Here is a 12,581-nt window from a genome sequence, read left to right as displayed (position 1 = left end):
TTTCATTTATAATTCGTTATTGGCACACCGCTTCTGCACAAACACAGCCAAAGATTAAATTTTTTATTCTTTGGCCCTCGGCTAAAGGCGTTCATCGGAATTCATCCGCTAAATCTGGTATTTTTTTGGTATTTCCTTACCATTTCCTTAGCTCAACTGAGTACCGCGGTGAAAAAAGTCCCCGGCTAAAGGCTTTAGCTACCTATTTGCCTCTCGCTTACTCCTATGCTTAGCTAGCAGTTTTCGTCGTACTGAGTACTAGGCTTTAAAGCCTAGTACTCAGTTCGGCTAAGAGTTTCACTAGTCGAAAAATATTATTCATTTAGTGTGACCGAAGTTTTCGGAGTTCATCCGCAATGCATGTAGCATGGTCTTACTCTCAAGCCTAGTACTCAGTTCGGCTAAGAGTTTTACTAGTCGAAAAATATTAATATTTTAGGGTGACCGAAGTTTTCGGAGTTCATCCGCAATGCATGTAGAATGGTCTTACTCTCAGCAAACAAATCAACTGGCGCCAATTTTAAAATATTACAAAACGTTGAGCCGACCAGGGTCGCAAGCTTTAAATTCCCTGTTGGAATATCGATATGTATTGCAGCAACTTCTACAGGCAGCTTTCCATTGGTTTTTGTGGTTTTCCTTCCATTTATACATTGTTATTGGCAAACCGCTTCTGCACAAACACAGCCAAAGATCAAATTTTTTATTCTTTGGGCCGCGGCTAAAGGCGTTCATCGGAATTCATCCGCTAAATCTAGTACTTTAGTGGTATTTTCTTACTATTTCCTTAGTCCAACTGAGTACCGAGGTGGGAAAAAGTCCACGGCTAAAGGCTTTAGCTACCTATTTGCCTCTCGCTTACTCCTATGCTTAGCTAGCAGTTTTCGTCGTACTGAGTACTAGGCTTAAACAAATTTGATGTTTGGCTGTGTTTGTGCAATAGCGGAGTGCCAATAACAATTTATAAATGGACGGAAAACCACGAAAACCAATGGAAAACTGCCTGTAGAAGTTGCTGCAATACATATCCCTATTCCAACAGCGAATTTAAAGCTTGCGACCCAGGTCGGCTCAACGTTTTGTAAAATTTTAAAATTGGCGCCAGTTGATTTGTTTGATGAGAGTAAGACCATGCTACATGCATTACGGATGAACTCCGAAAACTTCGGTCACACTAACATATTAATATTTTTCGACTAGTAAAACTCTTAGCCGAACTGAGTACTAGGCTTCAAATAGCGAGAAAATTTAATAGCCTCTTCCATCCGTTTGAAACGGTTGGGATTTTTGACGAATGTGAAACTCGTGTTCCCTCAGAGCTCCATCCACCATCCATCCAATAACAGCTGACTTGAAGAGCAGTTGCTCAACTCAACATAAACGAAGGGGGATTTCAACTCAGCAAAGCTGTCGTAAAATTGCGTTCTCCCAATCTTATTGTAGAATAATACAATAAATAGCATAAGATAATAATTTAAAAATATCTCAGCTTTTATAACATATCCTATTGCGAGTATGCATACATACTGATGACTGGGGGAGAGCCTAACCGCCAGTACCCCACACTCTGCTCTTACTCCGCCTCTGTCTAGCCAATATTAATGTGGCAAATTTGTAAACAAAGCCAAGTGTGTCCTGTTTTTGGTAATTTGTAGCAACTTTGGAACTTTATTGGAGTACATAGTGCACTTTTAATTAATATTAGTTAGTATTTGCGAATTGCAGAACATATTCTGAGACTTCGCTGCAAACATTGATGTTTTTGTACGCAGAACAGCTTAAATTTGGCCCACTCATAGCAACCTGTTTGCGAATGCTTTTTCGCCCATAACAAATTAGAAATAATTCAACAATAGCCAAAAAACAATGAGCTGATACATTTTTTTATACTAATTTTAATTTTTTTTCAATTTGATTTGTTTCCACCGGGAAAATTTCTCTGGAAAAAAACATATTTTCAACAGGTTTCTCCATACAAGCGGAAGGGACAAAACCTCATTCACCCCTTACATTTCTTCCATCTCTGGTTTCAAAATACACGGCGACACAAAAAGTAAGGGGGAAATGGATCTCTGGCAGAAGAATGCAGGCCAAAATCCACTGATCAGCTGTTTTATGTCGTGAATCTATATCAAAAACTATGAGAAGAAAATATGAAATATTACAAACGCAGGCGCAACACTTCTGGTCCCAAGAAGTCTCAATCGGCCTGGCTGAAATAAATGAAATATTTTGATTAAGTTAAACAACTAAGTTAGTACTGAAGTACTATTTATACAACCATTTAATGAACACCTCACACCATTTACTACTGGTAAAGATTAAAAACATTTCAAGTGTCACTGAAATGCAGAATTTGTGTTGAAGATAGAATCCGGAGGCGTATATTTATTAATGGCGAAAATATGTGTGGTACTAACCTTTGTAACGCTGAAATAAAGATATTCAAACAACAATATTTCTGTTATCACTTACCTTTTTCTTGTTTTTTTTAAATTAACCAAACGATTTTTCACTTTTTCACGTATTTGGACGAAATGTAAAATGATGTGACCCTGCATCATATACTTGATAATACCAAAATGCAGATTTGGTGTAAATTTCGTTGTAAAGTAGGGTCACACTTTGGCGCCGATAAAATATTTCGTTTAAACAATACTTTTCTGGGACCGTAATCATTAAAGGTTACGTATATTATAGGTATATAAGGCATTTTTCTTGTTATCAATACTACCAAAACGAATTTGTATATTTTAACAACACTTAAGAATGGCTTAGGCCACAATTTGACGATCAAATTATTTTATTATGTTTAAATGTTTAAAAATGTAAAAAACAATAATAGTTTTCTTTGTAATTAAATGTAATTCCTTGATAAGTGTGATCAAATATTTTAATCGTCTTACCCGTGGCTTTTCTCTATAATTTTGTTGAATCTCACATTTATTCTTATTATTATTTGTAAAAACTTTGAGTAAAATAAATTAATATTATCATTATAGACATTATGATAATAGTTATATAGTTTAATTTATTTGATTAACAATTATTAATATTATTTCTACAAATTTTAAAATTACTAAAAATTAAAAATAAAGATGAGAATAAGTCTTTTAATTTTAGTGCAAATCATAGAATTTTTTAATTTTATAAGTTGGTGATTTTTTTGTTAAAAAATATTATAATCGTGGTGCCACAGAAATCACACAGCGCATAAGTGGCATGATATTGATGCTTCTCAGAAACCCACCCCCATTTAACGCTCTGAAAGTATCTATCCCCACACCGCCGCCTGCAAAAAGGAACAGGATTTCAAGAACACAAAAACCAAATTCTCACATTCCCGCTGGGTTCTTGCAGTCATCGTTCCAATTTTCACAGTCAAGAGAAAGAATTCAGAGTTGCACCGAGAAAACATCGCCTAACTATCGAATTAAACAGCCCGTCAAAATTGGATGGCGGACTAACTGTGAAATTTTCCGAACGGCAAAACCTTACGGACCATCGGATGGTGGATGTAGCTCTGTGGGAAGGCCCTATTTCTTTCCATTTTGAATTTGTTATTGGCACACCGCTTCTGCACAAACACAGCCGAATATCAAATTTGTTATTTCTTGCGCCGCGGTTAATGGCGCTCATCGGAATTCACCCTCTAAAGGCAAAGACCTATTTGCCTCTCGCTTACTCCCATGGCTAGCTCGCATTTTCCGTCGATCTGAGTAATAGGATTAAAATGCTAAAAGGGTTTACAGCCACACTGCACCTAGTCTGTACTTTCATTATCTTGTTGGTTTGGGTGGGTTGTCAGCCCGATAACATTGGAATATTGAAATAGCTTACACAACAAGTGCGTGCTATTCAGTGGGTGCTAAATTGTGTAGTGGAACTATTCCAAATAGTATAAAGTACAAGTAACCGAAACATAACGGTGTGTTTAGGAATAAGAGGGCAAAGATCGGCCGGCGATATTAGTCATTTACTTGGTTTGCAATCAAAATCCTGATCAAATGTCTACAACCGAAGTAAAGCTATCGCGGCTACTGATCCTAGCGCAAAAGTTTAACAACTTCTACCTTACAGGTAAGAAATAAAAGTAGGTTTGGCTGAATGTGTCGAATTCGCAGTAACAAATTCTCTATTGATTTGTTTGTTTGTTTACTTGCATACTTATGTGTGTGCAATGCACACTGTGCATACATACATTTATTCGTTCATATGTGTGTATTTATGCGACTTTTCATGTTTCGCAACAAAATATATTTCTAGCACGGCTAGAAACTTCATTGTAATTAAGCGCTTTCATAGATATGTGTGAATATTCCTGCTAATGATGAGTTCTTATGCAAGATAATAATTATACATACATATACATATGCAAATATGTAGCGAATATAAAAAAAATGTGTTCGAACAGATCTATGTATGAGCAATGTACACATGTTTGGAGAACGATTTAATGAAATTTAAGCTTTTTGCTTATTGTATTTATAGAGAATTATATACATGTATATGTCTGTATATATGTACATTGTACATTGTATGTTGTATTGTACAATGTACAATGTACATTAGGGCGGTCCATATTTGTATGGCAATTTTTAAGATCCTACTCTCACTCGCCTATAACTAGTAGGGATGTCAAAAATATATCAAAATATCAATATATCGATATTTTTTGCAAAAAAAATATATTTATATCGTGATATTTATTTAGCCAAATATCACAATATCGATATTTTATTTTTCGATATTATTTGATATTTGCATATCTTTCTCTCATCTCATCTCTCATATCATCATCAAAAAATTAAGCGTGTTAAAATTTATTTCGGTAAAATTAATAAATCAGTCCACATTCACAGGCCTTTGAAGAAACACGCACATTTCACGCCGGGTAGGGCAAGGGACCTCGTGGAGTGGATTCATTTTTAGGTTAAGTTTGTGTAACACAAAAATCAAGACAAAGTATCTGGTCATATGCACTAGTCGTGCGACCAACCTTCATTTTCAACATTCGTTGAAATCAAAGCCAAAAAAAAAAAAAATAATAATAAAAACAAACTAAGTGCAAACTTTATTTGAAAACTATTAAAACAAGTGGGAATACATCAAAAATGTTATCCCACTTGAAAAACAAAAACTTTTTTGTGTGGAACTAATAAAATAAGGAATTTAATAAAACGAATTACAGGGGTGGTGGTATTTTCACAAATTTAAATGTTGACTGTACTCATATTTTTAACTTATAATATAAACTTTTGGAACCTATAGAAAGAGCACTTCAATTCCGTTAAAATGATTCAAAAATGTTCTTAGCCCATTAAGACCCCTTTGAAAAGTGAGCAAATTTTGTGAAAGTCGAATTTTTAACTTTTTTCCTGGGGCTTAAAACAAAAAAGTGTTGATGCAAAGTTGTTCCCCAATCAAAATTAATAATAACTGCAAAAAAAAATTTCAAAATATTTTCCCTTGTATTTTTTATGGTTTTTTGAATGGAGACATCTCAGTAAAATTTTGTATGAAAAGGAAGAAAAAGCGGCTAAAATAGCTATTTTCAAAAAATCATAAAAAATACAAGGAAAAATATATTTTTATTTTATTTCTTTGCAGTTATTATTAGTTTTGATTGGGGAACAACTTAGCATCAAAACTTTTTTGTTTTGAGCCCCAGGAAAAAAGTTGAAAATTTGACTTTCAAAAAAATTGTCTAATTTGCTCACTTTTTAAAGGTTGCCTAATGGGTTAAGAAAATTTTTGTGTCATTTAAGGGGGGAGATACATATAGAATTGCAATTTTTTCATGTTTTTCGTGTTTTTTTTTAACTAATAAGGAATTGTGCTGGGATCTCGTAACTTGGCATGTTGATTACTCTGTTTTATTTTATAATTTTTACAATTTTTTTTTTTATCTTTTAAAATGGCGGCCAAGGGAATTTTTTGCCAGGCTATATTAAAAAAAAAGTAGGCCAGCTGCGGATCGTCCACAGGTCGCTGTGTAGATCCGATTCTTTTGAAACTAAGTTTATTTTGTTAAGAATTAATGTATAAACTGTCTGAACCTAACTTACATAGAATATCTCAAGTACTCTGGAATTGGCACCCTTTCAAAGTCAAAATCAATTTTTTGCATATTTATTTTGTTGTTTTTGCTTAAAAAAAAAATTTACACTTGCAAATGTCTACATTAAGTAGGTTCAGACAGTAGGCAATTTCATTACAAACATTTCTGTAAAAGCAGCATAATGATCGAACCATTATTTTTTAAGATACACGATCCGCAGCTGGCGAAAACGTGGTTTCGAGAAAAACGCATTTAAAGTAATGAAATATATCTACTGCAAAGGAAGATGGGTGCCGTCATCCTGGTATAAGTTCCAAAATAGTTCGAATTTCTTCCTGAAACTTTCATGACACATTCTTAAAGAGTTATACTATCAATTTAAATAATAAAAAAAAATTTAATTTTTTTTGTTTTCTATATGTATCTCCCCCCTTAACGGAATTGAAGTGTTCTTTCCATAGGTGCCAAAATGTTTATATTATAAGTTCAAAATATGAGTACAGTTAACATTCAAATTTGTGAAAATACTTTTGACTAGGGTTGTATTTGGTTAATACTTTTCTAGTGCTTTTACATTAATTTTAGGGCAAAAGTCTTTGTTGTTAGCTTATTTACGCGGCTAAAATTTTGAAATTCAACTGAAAAAAAATATCAAAAGTATCTGATATATCGATGTTTTTTGGCGATATATTATATATCATATTGATATTTTTCTTAAAGAAAATATATCAGCGATACGATATTTTTAAAATATTTGACATCCCTACCTATAACCAGTTGAACTCATACATGAATTTGCTAACAGCCCTGTTAAAGCCTTGTTGTGTCTGTTAACAGCTGTAAACGGCCAAAAAATCACCGTTGTCGTAAGCTTCAAAAATGCATATCAAATTATTTTTTTGGTGGATTGTAATGATTAATATGTAGATTCTTTTCTTTGTCAAAGTACCTTCTACCAATAGAAGTTATAAAACAAATTTCGTTTTTTAGGTGTGTGTAGCTTCTAAACTTAAAAAAAAAGGTTCTCAATGCTGCGTATAAGAAAGTTAGAGCAAAGATAATATAAACACTAAGATGTGTAACGCCCATACAACTGCAAATAAATTTAAAAACAAACAAAAATACAAAAAAAAAACAAGAGAGAACAAAAATTGATTTTTGACTTTTCGGCAGCGCGGAATGCTGAGAGCGAGAGAGAAGTAAAGAAACGGCACTCTATAAATAGAATGAATACGTGTAAGTCGCGTTTGATATAAAATGACGCTGCCTCCGTACATTTTCTTGTTCCTCGTTACCAGAGCATGTAAAAAACAGGGATCGTTTTTTCGTTTGCTGTCTCGGTCTGAAAGAAACCAAAAAGAATTTAATAATTTGGTTTCGGTCTGAGCGAAACCCTTCATTAACCCTTTATTATAGGACATTCAAAACAAGAAAGGAAGCTACCTTCGGCCAGCCGAAGCTTATATACCCTTGCAGATAAAAGACTACTCACTCGGTGCAGTTTCAGGGATCCCAGATTCAGCGTTTCTATTTATTTAAATTTTGTTTTTAAGTAGTCAAGAATCAAAACGCCTACTTCCTACAAAGTTACAATGAATTTTCTTATATTTCTATGAATATTCCTATGGGAGCCTTAAGATATAGTGGTCCGATTCGGCTCGCTCCGACATATGTACTACCTGCAATAGAAAGAAGACTTTCGGGAAAGTTATCTTTAAAACTGAGAGACTAGTTCGCATAGAAACGGACAGACGGACCGACGGACCGACGGACAGACGGACATGGCTAGATCGACTCGTCTAGTGATGCTGATATATAGTTTATAGGGTCGGAAACGCATCCTTCTACCTGTTACATACTTTTGCACGAATCTAATATACCTTTTTACTCTACGAGTAACGGGTATAAAAACAGCTGATAAAAGCTATTTTGCCTCAGAGGGGACTCGAGCCTCGATCGCACCAATCGCATGCCTTATGTGCATCTTATGCGCAATGTGCCTTTTAGTTCGATACCTTTTCGGCAACATAATTTAATTTTACAAATGAGACAAAAATTGATTTTTGACTTTTCGGCAGCGCGGAATGCTGAGAGCGAGAGAGAAGTAAAGAAACGGCACTCTATAAATAGAATGAATACGTGTGAGTCGCGTTTGATATAAAATGACGCTGCCTCCGTACATTTTCTTGTTCCTCGTTACCAGAGCATGTAAAAAACAGGGATCGTTTTTTCGTTTGCTGTCTCGGTCTGAAAGAAACCAAAAAGAATTTAAAAATTTGGTTTCGGTCTGAGCGAAACCCTTCATTAACCCTTTATTATAGGACATTCAAAACAAGAAAGGAAGCTACCTTCGGCCAGCCGAAGCTTATATACCCTTGCAGATAAAAGAATACTCACTCGGTGCAGTTCCAGGGATCCCAGATTCAGCGTTTCTATTTATTTAAATTTTGTTTTTAAGTAGTCAAGAATCAAAACGCCTACTTCCTACAAAGTTACAATGAATTTTCTTATATTTCTATGAATATTCCTATGGGAGCCTTAAGATATAGTGGTCCGATCCGGCTCGCTCTGACATATGTACTACCTGCAATAGAAAGAACACTTTTGGGAAAGTTTCATCGCGATAGCTTTAAAACTGAGAGACTAGTTCGCATAGAAACGGACAGACGGACAGACGGACATGGCTAGATAGACTCGGCTATTGGTGCTGATCAAGAATATATATACTTTATGTGGCCGGAAACGTCTCCTTTACTGCGTTGCAAACATCTGACTGAAATTATAATACCCTCTACAAGGGTATAAAAACTGAGTATGCCATGTTGTTCGTTTCCCTTTTGTTAACAATAACCCAGGGACCGTTACTGTTATAAGTTTTATTTTAAAAATCAGCTATTATTAACAGTTATTTTCTGATTTGTAAAGTAAAACTCAAAGAATAACTGTTATTTTTTGAGTTTTATAATAAAAGTTGACAAATAACAGTTATTCGTCGTGATCCAAAATAAAACTCAAACTTCATTTATGGCGATTTTGTGGGTAAAATAAATTAAAAAAAAATTAAGTTATAAAATATGCGCGGTTGCCTTTTAGTAAATTATATAAAACACGGTAAGTATGTTTTTTATTAATTATTTCATTTTTTCAAACATTTCAAGGGAATAACTGTTATACATAAAAATAACAGTTATTTTTGAGTTTTATTATAAAAATTAAAAAATAAAAATCATTACGGATTCTACAATGGCTAATAAAAATAGTGGTGTATTTAAAAAAAATGTTGGACTCTTCTAAGTGCGTGATTTTTTTTGTATGAAAAATTTACAATAACAGTTATTTTCGGTCCCTGCAATAACACTAGTTTACAGCCAAACTGCTCCAAGGCAATTGATGGCAAATTCTGTTAGTGTTCGACCCCCAGATCACGAAAATACCACTAATTTTTTTTTCGATGGCACAGTTTTTTTTTAAAGATTTTTTAAGGTTCAAAATGTTAAATATCGGACTTTTTTCGAATTTCTTCCTATATCTCGGCAAATATCCACGCAATTGGGCCAGTTTTTGTTTCATTATAAAGTCAATAGATCAGAGCTTAACTTTGCCATACAGATCAATATGATTGGATAAGTAATGGCAGCGCAGCAGCTCGACAAAATTGAAAAATGTGTTTTTTGGTCCTCTGTAGGTCGGCTGTATGTATCGTAAAAACTCGAAATAAATCCGTTGAAAAATTATAATGGGTACAAACTTAAAGTTTACATCCCACCGGACAAAACAAGCCGAGTATGGCCCAAATTCATAAAAAATTGCATTTATGGTGGATTTTTATAGTTCGGATTTTTCAACTTTTTTCGGTTGACAAATTTTAGTTTTATCCTAGGCGGCGACATGTAAACAAAAATGAGTGGTGATGGCAGCCGGGTCAAAAAATAGCTAAATCAGATATTTAAAAGCTAGAAAATTATAAAAATGAATTTAGTTTTTAAAAATTCCTTAAAAAATATAAAATGCTTGCGTTATGACTGTGAGTATTTTTAATAAGTAATATCCATTTGAATAAATCATTCTTATGAAATAACCATACTTTCAAAAAAGCATGCTTTTTTTAATAAGTACTGCAGTATCAAACAAGAAAGGAAGCTACCTTCGGCCAGCCGAAGCTTATATACCTTTGCAGATAAAGTAATACTCACTCGGTGCAGTTCCAGGGATTCCAGATTCAGCGTTTCTATTTTTGAATTTTGTTTTTAAGTAGTCAAGAATTAAAACGCCTACTTCCTACAAAGTAACAATGAATTTTCTTATATATGTTTGAATATTCCTATGGGAGCCTTAAGATAGTGGTCCGATCCGGCTCGCTCCGACATATGTACTACCTGCAAAAGAAAGAAGACTTTCGGGAAAGTTTCATCGCGATAGCTTTAAAACTGAGAGACTAGTTCGCATAGAAACGGACAGACGGACAGACGGACAGACGGACATGGGTAGATCGACTCGTCTAGTGATGCTGATCAAGAATATATATACTTTATGTGGTCGGAAACGTCTCCTTCACTGCGTTGCAAACATCTGACTGAAATTATAATACCCTCTGCAAGGGTATAAATATCATCGATACGATATTTTTAAATATTTCGACATCAATAGTGAACATTTCAAATTCAAAGTGATCTGCCGCAATGGGCAGCTTTCGTTTTGTACTGTGTTTCCTTACACTAATACTCCAAAATACAGTCCACTTCAACTACTATTTCAAATACAGTCCACTGCAACAACAATTTCGAATACGGTCCACATCAACATAGTTTTTCTACGATCAATCCCAAATTATTTCCAAGTCCAAATACAAAGCCTAAATTATTTAGGGTATTCACCAGTTCTGGCAGGTGTCGCAGATGGCAGCTGTGGCAGGTGAAAATTACGCATATCCAACAAGAAAACACATGAAATAAAAAAATTCAAGACCTGCCGTAGGTCGACCTATATTTATATCAGGGATCGAAAAAAATGATTTTTTTTTAATTAAAAAATAAAAATCTCCATTTAATGATTATTTTGTAAGCGCAAAAAAAATTTATCTCATAAATACTGAATATTTTGTTATCGATATTATTTTGCTTAGAAATATCACTCAAAGTTAGATTGCAACCCGTCCTACGCGGAATTTTACAAAGATTTAAATGTGCTCTTGTGGGTAGAACCACAAAGCACATATCCAGCTAAAAAAAAAATATTTTCTTTGTATAAACCGCTTAAAAAAAAACAAAAAAACGTTTGAATTGAAACTTTTTAGGCGCGTTATAGATTTTCGGTGACGGAGTAAAAACCGATTCATGGGTTCATGACCGTCACGAAAATCGTACATCTCCCGTTATTTTCTTCACCGCTGACGAATGTTCTCTCTGTCCACTTCTTTCTTCTCTTCGCTCTGAGCGCGCTCGCACACGATGCGAGCTCAGTTCTGCTGAGAACGTTAAATATGTTTACCTGTCTGTCTCTCTTAAGCGATAGAATGAGATAGCTAGATAGAGACGTTTTAAAAGAGAGCATCTCTTGCAAACAGATGTCTGCGTAGACCACAGATAAGTATATTATAGTAATTTCATGTTAGTTACGTAATCAAAGACTTATTGAAATAAAATAAGTTTTTATACAGAACTCAAGCATGAAGGTTGTTTTCCTTATTACAGGAATCCCTTTCATTTTGGTCATTCAAGCCTTGGATTGCTTGCGGAACAATTTTCCAGACCTCTTTGTATTCTTTCCCCACCAGTGGTAAGAGACTCAGAGATATTCTGCACCGTTAAGATTCTGTCAACTGCAGCTACAGGTTGCAAACAGATTCACACTATTGTTTTCCCCCACCAGTAGTAAGAGGCAAAAGTGTTGAACAAAAAAAAAAGCATAAAGATATGGGCACTTCCAGCAAAAATTCCACCAAGCCAAAAAACTTGAAACTTGAAAAAAACATATTTCCACATGATTTTTCCGCCATATTAGTTTCTAATAAGGTAGATCCTGAGATAAACTAAAAATTTGTAGTATAGTTTGATTATTTTTATTACAAACCCCAAAAATATACACAAAAGTTAGTTTTTGGCAATTTTTTTGTTATTTTTTGGACCTGTCTTCTGTTGTTAATTTATCCTATAGAAATGCTAATATGTGACATTTTTCTGTACTGAATGCTTCATTTACATGTTAAACTATTAATTTAAAAGCAAAACATAAAGCAATTGAGGGATAGAGGTAAAGAAATCCACTTTACAAAACAGTCGGAAAAAATGTCCCGAGCGACATGTCCCGAGCGAATTTGCTTGAAACTGCATAAAATAACAACGGAAAACAATTTTTGAGTAAAACCAAAACCATTTCACAGCGACATGTTTGAACAACATTCTAAAAAAATTCGCATTCAAATATTCTATCAGAATTCGCTAATTTCTGGTGTTGAATGAACTTCCCCGAAATCCACTTCTATTTTTGTCCCAAGCGAATACGGCAGTTTTTTACCGATATC

At 34.2% G+C, this 12,581-nt stretch overlaps 1 protein-coding gene across 2 annotated transcripts in view; it reads left to right on the top strand.

The window, feature by feature from the left end:
- Positions 1-3,761: 3,761 nt before the first annotated feature.
- The window catches only part of LOC138912012 (uncharacterized), a 29,852-nt gene continuing 21,032 nt past the window's right edge, over positions 3,762-12,581 (top strand). For both annotated transcript variants that reach the window (XR_011417645.1, XM_070211738.1), the window contains exon 1: positions 3,762-4,080. Coding sequence is in view for 1 of the 2 variants with exons in the window: in XM_070211738.1 (XP_070067839.1) it covers positions 4,008-4,080 (73 nt within the window). In the remaining variant the exon portion in view is untranslated. The remainder of the gene's footprint in view (positions 4,081-12,581) is intronic.

The sequence above is a fragment of the Drosophila takahashii genome, chromosome 2L (assembly GCF_030179915.1).
Source record: "Drosophila takahashii strain IR98-3 E-12201 chromosome 2L, DtakHiC1v2, whole genome shotgun sequence".
In the NCBI taxonomy this organism is placed as follows: Eukaryota; Metazoa; Arthropoda; class Insecta; order Diptera; family Drosophilidae; genus Drosophila; species Drosophila takahashii.
The sequence above is the reverse complement of the archived record's forward strand: the minus strand, read 5'-3'. Positions and strand labels throughout refer to the sequence as shown.